The 12,500-nt window shown below is 45.8% G+C and overlaps 1 protein-coding gene across 3 annotated transcripts in view; it reads left to right on the top strand.

Moving 5' to 3' along the window:
• Nucleotides 1-12,500, top strand: part of INPP5E (Inositol-3-phosphate synthase) — an 830,915-nt gene that overhangs the window by 759,657 nt on the left and 58,758 nt on the right. For all 3 annotated transcript variants that reach the window (XM_067084336.1, XM_067084335.1, XM_067084334.1), the window contains one exon: nt 4,094-4,210. In XM_067084336.1, the coding sequence (XP_066940437.1) occupies nt 4,094-4,210 (117 nt within the window). The remainder of the gene's footprint in view (nt 1-4,093; nt 4,211-12,500) is intronic.

Below are 12,500 nucleotides of genomic sequence, written 5' to 3'. Positions count from 1 at the left end.
TATATAGATATATATATATATATATATATATATATATATATATATATATATATATGCAATACATACATGGATAATTATATGCTAATATTTCAATATGTTTATTATTTAAATACTTTCCTTTTTAATTTTAAATGAAAAGTTATGAGAGAGAGAGAGCCTCGCGCTGGCTTTCCAGCCACACCTCCACCTAGGCAGTAGATAACAGCAGAACTTATTTGACTCGTCCGTAATAGCGTAATATTCAAGAATTTATAATTCAACTGCCCAATAACCTATCTCAAGTGCGGTGAATGTGGATAGTTTGCATTATCAATGATGAAATATAATTTTACTTTTTCGATTTCTTAAATAATTTCGTATTCATTCGTAATATAAATTACATTATTAACATATAAAATTCATTTCCAGTCTACAAAAATACGAAAAGAAACGAGAAGGAAAGAACATTTAAAGACACTCATATAGAGGCAGCCAATGACGTCCTTTGTTACAACAGAAGTATGCGTTCATTCGTGAACCATGTAAACAAGATACGTCACTCCAGGATTACCAATCCCTATCTTCTTCTTCTGTGTAGTCTAAGTAGGAATGTGTATCGAAATATTTGTTGGCAACTGTACCTGTTGCACCAGAGGACATACCAAAGACAGCCATCATCACGCCCTTCGGGTCCTATGTGTTCGCCTTCTCCACTTTCGGGCTGAGGAACGCCGGGGCCACCTTCCAGCGGCTCATGGACAGCATCCTGAGGGACCTAAAGTTCTGTGTCTGCTACGTCGACGACATTCTCATATTTTCCAGGTCGCACAGCGAACACCAGAGACACATCAGGGCAGTCCTCCAGCGCCTCCAAGAGAACGGCCTCGTCGTCCGCTTTGACAAGTGTACCTTCGGCGTCCAGAAAGCAGAATTCCTGGGTCACGAGGTGTCTCCGACAGGCGTCCGCCCTCTTACATCGAAAGTAGCAGCCGTAGCCAGGTTCCCGACCCCCACCTCCGTCAAGGCCGTCCAGGAGTTCCTTGGGATGGTAAACTTCTACAGGCGGTTCATCCCCAGGATCGCGCACACCACGGCCCCCCTGACGGAAGTCCTAAAAGGCCAACCAAAGTCCCTGTCTTGGGGACCCAGCCAGCAGCAGGCCTTTTCCCTGACAAAGGCCGCCCTCGCCAAGGCAACCGCCTTGGCACACCAGGATCCCAAGGCCCCCCTCCAGCTGACGACAGACGCCAGTAACGTCGCCTGTGGTGCTGTTCTGGAGCAAATCATCAACGGCGGCCCCCAGCCCATCGCCTCCTTCAGCAAGAAGTTCAATCCCGCAGAGACCCGCTACAGCACCTTCGACAGGGAACTCTGCAAGATGTACTACGCAGTTCGGCACTTCAAGTTCCTCCTGGGGGGGACGCCCTTCACAATCTTCACAGACCATCAGCCACTGGTTCATGCCTTCACGAAGCAGGGGGCGATGGTCTTCCAGACAGCAGCGCCACCTCTCAGCCATAGCCGAATTTACCTGTTCCGTCAGGTACCTTCCCGGCAAGAAAAATCCCAGCAGACGCCTCTCCAGAGTCGAGTTGAACGCAGTGCAGCTTGGTGTAGATTACCAGGACCTCGCCAGAGAACAGGCCGCTGACCCTGAAACCCCAGCATACTGCACCGCCATCACGTCCCTCAAGTGGCGGGACGTGACCCCGCCCCGAAGGCCCAAGCCTGCTCTGCGACATCAGCACAGGTCAGCCCCGCCCTTTGGTTCCAGCCTCACGCCGCCGCCAGATATTCGACATGATTCACGGCCTCTCACACCCCCTCCGGCAGGACCACGGCCAAACTGCTTTCAAAAAGTTCGTCTGGCACGGGGTGCAAAGGACGCCACGTCCTGGGCAAAACAGTGCCTGCAGTGCCAGACCAGTAAGGTGGGTCGTCACACGCAGTCGGGGTAGGCGAGTTCCACAGCCAGAGCTAAATCGGCCACATCCACATCGACGTCGTCGGGTCCCTTCCCCATCAGGCGGATCCAGATACCTCCTGATGGTGGTTGTGGTCCGCCCTGGCTCAACTGCTGGGAACCACGCATCACACCACCACGGCGTACAACCCAGCGGCCAACGGCCTGGTCGGAGAGTCCCGACAGCGACACAGCACCTTCGCCCAACCGCACTCCAGCACGCCCTCACCCCCGCAGGCGCCGCCGCCCCAGGAAGGGACCGCCCAACCAGCAGCCTCACAGGCGGGAGACCCCTCCCGTTATCTTCAGGAGCCGCGGCACCCTTCAGCGTCCCAGCAGATACAGGGATTAGTCAGGCGCGTCCCTCGTCTTGGGGAGTATTTGTAAAGTCACCACATCGGGCGCCAGCGTAGTGTTTTCGGCACCATTAATTAAGTCTCCGCTGAGCATGTTTTCTTTGGTGACTTCCCATTTTCTTCAAACTCAGTTAGTCACGCCTAAAACGTGCCAGGTCACGCATTTTAACCATTTTTTACTTTATACGCATTTATACAAATGTCACACGTTGTGTATCACATGTTTCTTCATTCACAGGCATCAAGACTGTATCCATATTGAAGTTCTGTATGTTTTGTATTGTAATTTGTACTCGTTCACTGCATATTATTGTTTATTGTTTCGACCTCAGGTCACAGTCAATTCCATTGTCTTTCCCGGGCCGGCGTCAGTCGGCCGCTATATAAACTGCCTGGATCTGTAATAAAGTAGCAGTAACTTTTACCTGCTCGTTTCTTTGACACCTTACAGGTTATGTGTGTACACTTTTTTTTAGGATTTAGAAGCCTCACCACACAGGCTTGCACTATAATTAGGACAGATGCTGGTTTAAGAGGTGCGAAAGAAACGAGCAGGATAAGGTTACTGCTACTTTATTCATGATTCAGGCAGTTTATATAGCGGCAGACTGGCATCGCGCCGCGGACTACAATGGAAACCTCAGTGACCTAAGGTCAATAATAAATAATAAATACAGCGAACCAGTACACTTTACAATGTAAGAACAGACAGAAATGGAATTGGATACAATCTTGATGCCTGTGAAAGAAGAAACATGTGATACATTTTGACAGCAGGTAAACAAAATATATGCATAGTTTAAATGATTGAACTTTGCGTGACCTGATGCGTTAGGCGTGACTAATTGTAGGCAAAGAAAATGGGACGTCACCACAGAAAACTTTCCCAGCAGAGACTTTACAATTAACACTTAGCAGAGGCTTCACGAATGACTTTACAGATGACTTTACAATGGTCACAGCACTTCAAATAATTGAGAACAATCACTAATTACACTTATTCACTTAATTAATGCAGTTGTTCAGAATTCACTTAGAGATTATAATGCATTCAGTAATCTGAAGTTTCTATGAAATCCTCAGTGGGTACCGAATTAAATTGGAGTAGTGCAGGCCAGACATCGTTTCTGTGAACTTTGGATGCAGTCATGGAGACTGACTTCATGTTCTATATCAGACTAGGGAAGGAGCCAGTACGCTAGTGACATACACAAAATTACGCATCATACTCCAACAATCCGAATCGCATGGTTCTCAAAACTGTAATTAGTGAGAGACTGATATAGCAAATGTCATTTCATATAATGTTTCATTTTTTAAAGGATTCCTACTGAGCAAATGCCACATCAGGAAAAATCGTCAATCACATATTAGTAAATGCAGGGACTGCTGTGTTGAAATTATAATTTACTGTGTATCGCCCCATTAAGTATTACAATACAGGTTAATTGTTAGTCTTTGTCGTACCTTGATTGTTATTGTGCATGTGTTTATATAGGATTTGACTCTCTCCATTGATAGATTTTGACTTATGTAGTGTTTCTACAGAACGATGATCTATCCACAGGGTTGGAGTCTGTCTGGATTTTCTTGCACGAAAGACGTAGTGTTTTACTTCAATCCTGAGGAAATAATATCTCTTCTTGTTTCCTAAATGTGTATACTGACGACCACATAAAACTGAAGGTTCAAGACCCTCTAAACAACGGTTTATATGTGCGAAACATAAAACTTGTTAAAAAGAAATATCGGTGTACTAAGTCCTTGTTTCACTTTTTATTTCCTCCTTTCACAGAGTAGTCGCGGGTCAGTCAAGTGTTGCAGTTATGATGCGTGTCCGTTATTTAGGACTTCTGATCACAAGCCTGTATCTGGTACGTTCCAGTGCCAAATCAGACCGAGGGAAAGATGAGTAAGTACATTTGGCTATGCCCTGTTCATTTTTCTGCCTGCGTGTAACAATAGTCAACAACATATATACTTCAGATGCGAAGCGTAATTGTTAGTACAGATTAATGTAAGACTAGAAACCAACAGACCTTATAAAATCTGTGTACAATTACCTACTTCAAACATACTTTATTTGAACCTATTATGTATCGGAAAACACTTAGTCGACCTGGATTGCTCTTACTCCTTATGTTTTTTAAACAATGGCAAATATCATTGCATGTATGATACGTATGATGAATACTCTCGTAGATCATTATTGAGGAAAATACTTATCTTTTGTGGTTATATTTTATTTCAGTACAAATACTGAAATCCAAGATATAGAAGCTAACCAAATAACATGTCTCTGTTGGACTGAACATGTATAAATATATAGCTGAATAGTACCAGTTTCTGGTTATCCTTCAAGAACTCAACATTGTGTGTGTGTATGTATATATATATATATATATATATATATATATATATATATATATATATATATATATATATATATATATATATATATATATATATATATGTATGTATGTATATATATATATATATATATATATATATATATATATATATATATATATATATATATATTGTTACATGTGGGGCTTGGCTGATGAGTTTATTAATTAATTAGTGCAATTTATGGGGCCCTGCTTTGCCAAGAACACACGTAACCTGTCAATTAAAGTTACAGTTAACCTCAAAGACAGACAATTACTAATTAAATAAGGTCGACAGTCAGGGAAAAACAATATATGGGATAACGGATTACTTTGCAACAAATGGATTACATCAAACCACTTAATTCCCAGTTGGTCCCAACAAAGTTATAGCAAGGAAATTACATGAACTTTTGCCCACGTCTGACACAGTCAATTTTCCCTTGCTTCAAGTAAAGTTATAACGCAACGAAGTATTCGAGATATCGTACGCAGTTCGTATTATTGAAGGCTAATTCTCTTCCGAACAATGGGACCGAGACACAAGGCTGCCTGAAATTTACTTACTTAACTTTCCCTAAGTCCTATTTACTGCATGGGAATAATTTATACAGTGTCTCTATGCAATATTATTCTTACACTAGACTTCATAAAAGTAAATTGGTTATACCAGGTTCTCGTAGATGGTGGCGAAGTGGGAAAACAAAGGAAATTGGAAATACAGAAAGAGATACTAGTGAGTCGACGAAAATTTGGCAAATTTCAAACTTACCATTGACGTGGGTCGCTCGCGCATGCAACTGACGATCAGAAGTCTTGAAAGTACCCTATTCGTCTCACTAGTACCAATGAAACAGTAAGAGGGCAAGTACAAAGAATTAGCTACAGACCACAGGTGTGTCTCATGCAGTAGCAGGGCTCTCTCTGACCCCTCTCAGGTCGAAACAGGAGTCCTGGGCTGTTTTCTGCGTCAGTATGCCTCAGGCAGTCTGAAAATTTGACAAACATCGCCGATACATAGAACAGGAAAAAGGAAGCTTAAGACCACCTTTACTAGAGGTTACTTGGGAAGACCCTCCCTATGGATTTAGGCCCCTAATGTTAACTATTCCTGCTAAAGACGTTATTTTTTTAAAAAACACCCGGCCTATCTCTGCCCACGAAGCATCCCTTAGCATAGACAGGGATGTCTTTCTGTCTTTGTTAGAATAATATTCTTATTTACTAATGCAGAGAGGGCGAACAGCAGAATATTTATAAAAGCTCCCCCCCTTAAGAAGGCCTTCACTCCCTTTCAGGCGTGAAGGTCTGTACTAAGCAAGCTGTTCGCCTCTATTTCATTACTCTTCTACCCTGAGCAGATTTGTCCTATGCAGTCTTACTAGCTACGGATCTACCTAACTCTAGATAGGGTATGAGCTTTGACCACTTATATTACAGAATCCTAACTGTACTTAAAGGTGCTTACGGTTATTACGTGCTACCTCCTATAATCATGATGTTTTAGACCTAGCCAAGTGGTACATTCTATGATATTCCCTAGCCTAACCTATCCTAACACAACCATAGCACCAACGTAAGGGACAATGAACTAGCTAAATTACAAGGTTTTCTGCAATACAATTGGTAATTACTGGATAATACATGAGGTTTGCCTCATATTATAAATGTTTGCCTCACTGAGGTCTTAGGCCATGCGTGTCATGAGCGTAGTGGCTCTTTTCACAATGGTTTAGATTGTCTGATTTTAGTTACACTGTACTCATGTGCGTTGTCCTTGGCCGAGGAATCGGAGGGCCTGAGGCCGAAGGGCAGCAAGGGGTGCCATCTGGGTCAGCTGCTGTGACAACTGACACAGGAATTTTGTTCGCTAGCTTGGACATTAATCGGTGCAGCTCGCAGAGTTCATAGGCCCAACGAGGCGGGGCAGAATCATGACTCACAAGGGTATCTGTGGCGAGCGACGAGAGAGAGGAGACAGTCGGAGGGGGCGTGGTTGACTTGTAGGCAGTGGTGACAAGCTCAGGCCTGGGTTGCGAATCCATGCCTTTGGGTGAGCCTCTGCTAGGGTCAGGAGAACCCGCCTCTCTCGCTACCGACACTGGCAGCGGAACCAGGCCAGGCGAAGGGAGGGGTTTGGAGTTGGATCCCTTGGAGGGGGATCAGGGGTGTGCTCTGGCACTGACATTGGCACTGGCACTGGTAGCGATGTGGTAGTGGTCTCGTCTGTCTGGACGGACGGAGATTGGCACTGCTCAGCGCGCCCAAGTGGCACTGGCAGAGGAGTTGATTGGGAGATTCTCCTGAAGGGAGATTTGGCTGGGGCCTTGGCACTGGCACTGAGGCAGTGCCGGGCACTGGACTTGGATGTGGAGGATTATTGGGGAATTTGGACCCCGGAATTGTCGTGGTTTGGAGGTGGACGTAAAGTCCTGGCCCAGGAAGACGTCATAGCCTCCTGGAATGTGTTTCGCTACAGCGAGATTAAACGTCCTGGCTTTGCGGGGTCTGGTGACCCTCAGTTGGACCGTAAGGAGGATCATTTTGTAGCGATCCACTCCCTTGATCATTACTAAGTTCCACCTATTTATAACTGACCCATGCGGAATTCTGTCTTCCCGTATGAGGGAAATCTGGGCACCCAAGTCATTAAATGCCGTGACTCAGCACGCTAGGTACTTACCCCGGGAAGCGGCTACATAGATGGGACCTTTTGCAGGAGGGCCCAGGGACTTGGAATCAGTCACCGCTAAGGCGACGGAAGCAGGTTTTGAGTTATTATTAGGGCATTTCACCCATGATGCAGAATGCCCATAGACATTGCAGGAGGTGCAGTAATTTTTGTTATAATCCTTCTGCACTGTCCCTGGGGAGGGCGCAGGCATGTTATGTGATAGGGGGTGGGAAGAGGGCTTGGCATTTACAGTGGACTTATTCCGACACTGTTCGGTGGAATTCCCTATCTTATTACAGTGCCCACATACTGCGGGTTTCAAGGATTGCCCATTCTTCTGCTGAGGGGCACCTGAAAGTCATGAGGGTGGCTGAATCTTCTTCTTCAGGGAGCTCTCCTGGGGGTGCTGGGTATCCCTCGTTGAGGGTCGTAACCCCCACTGACTCAAACCATTTGGCATGGGCGCGCTCGGACTGGTAGGCCCAGTCTGCCCAGGTCTGGTTTACTTCCTTAACTTGCCCTCACCAGCACCTCCTCCAGCGTTCGGGGGTGATTTGATACGCCTTGGGGATAGACTGGCGGACGACGTCCCAGTTTTCTTGCTCCTCCGGCAGAAGAGCTTTGTAAGCAATGAGGGCCTTCCCTCCAAGGAACTTGCCCAACACCAGGGAGAGTTCGGCGGTACTCAGGGGGCAGGCCTTTAGGACTGTCTCGGCGGTGTCAAGCCACACCTCGGGCTCGGCCTGCATCCATTTTGGCATGCAGGCGAGTGCCTGGCTGAAGGCACTCATCTCCTGGGTGGCGGGTGGAGGCGAAGGGCCACGTCATTGCAGCAGCTCAAGTTCATGGGCGCGCTGCTTGTCCTTCTCTTCCCTTTCTGTGGCCTCTCTTCTCTCCTGAGCAAGTCTCTCTGCTTCTTCTCTTTTCTCTTGAGCCAGTCTCTCAGCCTCCCTTTCTTTCCTCTCTGCTTCTTCTCTTCTCTCTTGGGACTGTCTCTTTGCTTCTTCTCTTCTCTTGGGCCTGTAAGAGACCCATCGCACCGACCGTTGTCTCTTTCTAGCACACGAGTGTGTTCATGTGTTCGTCATCCATCGGAGGGGACAAGACAGAAATGAGCATCCCATTTTCTCTCACTCGCGGAACACAACTTCTACCATACAATATTTCCATCTGTTTCACCCTAATCATTGTTGTCTTGACATATGTACAATCACCACTACTTGCATTGCCATGCAAGCATTCTAATCATGTACTCATAATGTTCCACCGAATCCTCTGTATCAAACTGTATGTATGTTTTTGTTTGTGAAGACGCCAAACGTCTCACCATTTCACATATATTATGCTACTGCATTGTATTCATTAATCTGTCTCGAATCTCATGCAATTGGCCATATGTAGAATTTCCTGGCCTTTCCATTGATATATGCTTTATCACTGTACGTTTATTATGTCTCTCAATATCGTACAGATGTCCGAAACATTACCTCTGTTTTGCTCTGTCTGTGTGTAGATGCTATTTTTCAGCCTGCACAGGCCAATAACATCTTCGAAGATTCTGTACATTCATTCAGTAAGGAACTACTAATAAACCAGTCAACACCCAGCCAGTATGTCACTCAATCCTGTCCTTACACTGGTGACCCCGGAGTGACGCGAAGGACCTGGCCAACCCAGGATGACGACCCACGCGCCAACAGACCCTTCGCCGCCTCGCCACTTCCCGCCGTTCCCGAGCTCTAAGTAGATGTCCGACCCTCCGAGATGACCCACCCCACCACCGGAGCCCTGGACGCCTCCTCCAGGAAGCCTGAAGCCGCCCCCGAACTCGTACCGGACAAGCTGACCAACAAAGGACCAGCGGACATCCTCCTCCAGCCTGCTGCCGCCCCTCTCGAGCTGGCTACTGAAGGATGAGCCGCTGTCATCCTTCAGCCCTCGAGCCGGCTACCGAAGGATCATCTGCTGTCATCCTTCAGCTTACTGCCGTCCCCCTCCAGCTGGCTACCAAAGGATCATCCGACATCACCCTTCAACCCGCTACTGTCCTCCTTGAGTTCCTGCTGGCCGGCGCCGCCCTTCAGCCTCCTACCCGCCCCCAGCCCAAGCCCTTCAAGCCCATTCCAATTGTCAGCAAGACGATTTCTGCATCGATGCCTTGCTTTGGGGGCCGGGGGGGAGTATTGTAAGAGACCTGTCGCACCGACTTCCGTCTCTTTCCAGCACACAAGTGTGTTCGTGTGTTCGTCATCCATCGGAGGGGACAAGACAGAAATGATCATCCCATTTTCTCTCACTCGCGGAATGCAACTTCTACCATACAGTATTTCCATCTGTTTCTCCCTAACCATTGTTGCCTTAATATATGTACAATCACCACTACTTGCATTGCCATGCAAGCATTCTAATCATGTACTCATAATGTTCCACCGAATCTTATGTATCAAACTGCATGTATGTTTCTGTTTGTGAAGACACCAAACGTCTCACCATTTCACATATATTATGCTACTGCATTGTATTTCATTAATCTGTCTCGAATCGCATGCAATTGGCCATATGTAGAATTTCCTGGCCTTTCCATTGATATATGTTTTATTACTGTACGTTTATAATGTCTCTCAATATCACCATCTGTTTGTCTGCCAACAAACACAGATGTCCGAAACATTACGTCTGTTTTGCTCTGTCTGTGTGTAGACACTACTTTTCGGCCCGCACAGGCTAATAACATCTTCGAAGATTCTGTACATTCATTCAGTAAGGAACTACTAATAAACCAGTCAACACCCAGCCAGTATATCACTCAATCCCATCCTTACAGGCCTCCCATTCTGCCTCCCTTTCTTTCTTTATCTCATCCATCCTCTCCTGTACCCAGCCTCTTAGTTCTCCCCCGGAAAGGCCGAGTTCCTTCCCTGAGGTGATGAAGAATTTGAAATCTTCGCTCTGCTGAGTTCTTGCCGTCATTTTGCAGGTGGGAGAGGACGCAAGTAGTACACAAAATTAACTTTCCAGAGTGTAGGACATGAGCTTGTATTGGAATTTGGAATTTGTCCCAAAGGACGTATGAATGATCTCCTGCCCTGATCCAGCAGGCTACAGCGAGGATTAGGAATTGGAATTCTCTGGTCTCCCAAGGTACCGACAAAGTGGGTTGATTGGGGACAAAGATTGGCAAATGATTGGTCTCCCAAGGTACCGACAAAGCGGGTTGATTGGGGACGAGGATTGGCAAGTGATTGGTCTCCCAAGGTACCGACAAAGCGGGTTGATTGGGGACGAGGATTGGCAAGTGATTGGTCTCCCAAGGTACCGACAAAACGGGTTGATTGGGGACGAGGATTGGCAAGTGATTGGTCTCCCAAGGTACCGACAAAGCGGGTTGATTGGGGACGAGGATTGGCAAGTGATTGGTCTCCCAAGGTACCGACAAAGCGTGTTGATTGGGGACGAGGATTGGCAAGTGATTGGTCTCCCAAGGTACCGACAAAGCGGGTTGATTGGGGACGAGGATTGGCAAGTGATTGGTCTCCCAAGGTACCGACAAAGCGGGTTGATTGGGGACGAGGATTGGCAAGTGATTGGTCTCCCAAGGTACCGACAAAGCGTGTTGATTGGGGACGAGGATTGGCAAGTGATTGGGCTCCCCAGATACCGACAAAGCGGGCTGATTGGGGACTGGATTGGAAATAACTTGGTCTCCCAAAGTACCGACGAGGCGGGCTGATTGGGGACTGGATTGGAATATATTGGCTCCCTAGGCAAATTCCCGCACAGATGAGGTCTGATTAGCGAGAGTGCAAGTTTTACTGACTTACAGGAGAAGTTTATTCTCAATGGCAATCAGGTGGGTGGTAAGTCCAAATTCATAATAGATATGCAACACACACAGCAGTAGTAAAAGCACAAAACAAAAAAAAACAAAACAAAACAGAACATATAATGTCAGACCCCCCAATAATACAAACAATTTTGCGGAACGAGCCGCGGTAAAACAAAGTAAAATCAAACAAATTTTCACACATTCCTAACTAACAATGCAGTGAATGTCGGTCAAGGCCGTTTGCCTCACTGTCTGTTATTTGTAGGCTGCTGGGCCGGTTGTCTGCGACAAAATGAATGAATGAGTTAACGTTTTAGTAAACAGACACGGTACTTCCCCGAACACAAGGGAAAGAAACGATGTTTATTGAACTCTACTAGTTCTTCGCTGTGCCTAGAATGAAATATGATTTCGCCCTATTTCTAGATGAGAGAGAGGGTAGTGAGTCAGCGATGCTAGTCTGACTTTTCAAACACATGTTTGCAGTCAATTTCTCGTGCCTACTTAAATATTCAATTTTGAAACATGTTTTTCACAGGAGGAATACACACACTATGCCTTTAATGGGTTAGAGCCTAAATAACCTTTTGAATGGCATGCAAGCCACGTGCAAAGGCTTTCAAAAGCTAAATTTCAGCGATCTTCTCTCTCTCATTTTCTTTTGGCATGCGCCCTAATATAAAAAAAAATTCCTAGGTTTAGTCACATTTGCTAAAATTTCCTACGCTAAATAAACACAGTTTACTTACACAGAATTTCCTTGGCCTGTTACGCTGGCTTTTCAAAGGTTCGTAATCTGTCTCGTATCCAGCTTAGTTGAGCTAATTGCTGATTTTACAGATTGCAACACAAACTACAGGAGGGGGGGGGGATGCAATCGTTACAAGAATCACTGGTCAGGTCGCCATTTTTATGTTTCCTGGTGCAGGTAGATGTTAAGTCTCCAATTTTATTACTCTGCTCTACAGTGACCTTGTAAGATAACCGGGAGCATATAAAACAGAAAACAAAAGGAGTTATACAGGAGCTTAGGGCTCTTTCTCAAATGGAAGATGTGTGGAACACGTGGATTCAAAAATAGGTATATTTACATAACAGACAAGTTCAAAGGAAAATTAATTATACAAAAGTTAAATTGCTGCTGCAGTTGAAAGTCCTCCAAAGTGGGGGGAGAGGAAAAGCTTGTGAATGCCACGAACGTGGGCCAAGGAGAATTCTGCTACTATCGTCCTTCTGAAACAATATGGAACACAGGTTACGGTCTAAGGCTGGAATTGGAGAATACTTTCTACTTGAGGGTGCTCTGAGGGCA

This window comes from Macrobrachium rosenbergii, chromosome 41, assembly GCF_040412425.1.
Source record: "Macrobrachium rosenbergii isolate ZJJX-2024 chromosome 41, ASM4041242v1, whole genome shotgun sequence".
Classification (NCBI taxonomy): Eukaryota; Metazoa; Arthropoda; class Malacostraca; order Decapoda; family Palaemonidae; genus Macrobrachium; species Macrobrachium rosenbergii.
The sequence above is the reverse complement of the archived record's forward strand: the minus strand, read 5'-3'. Positions and strand labels throughout refer to the sequence as shown.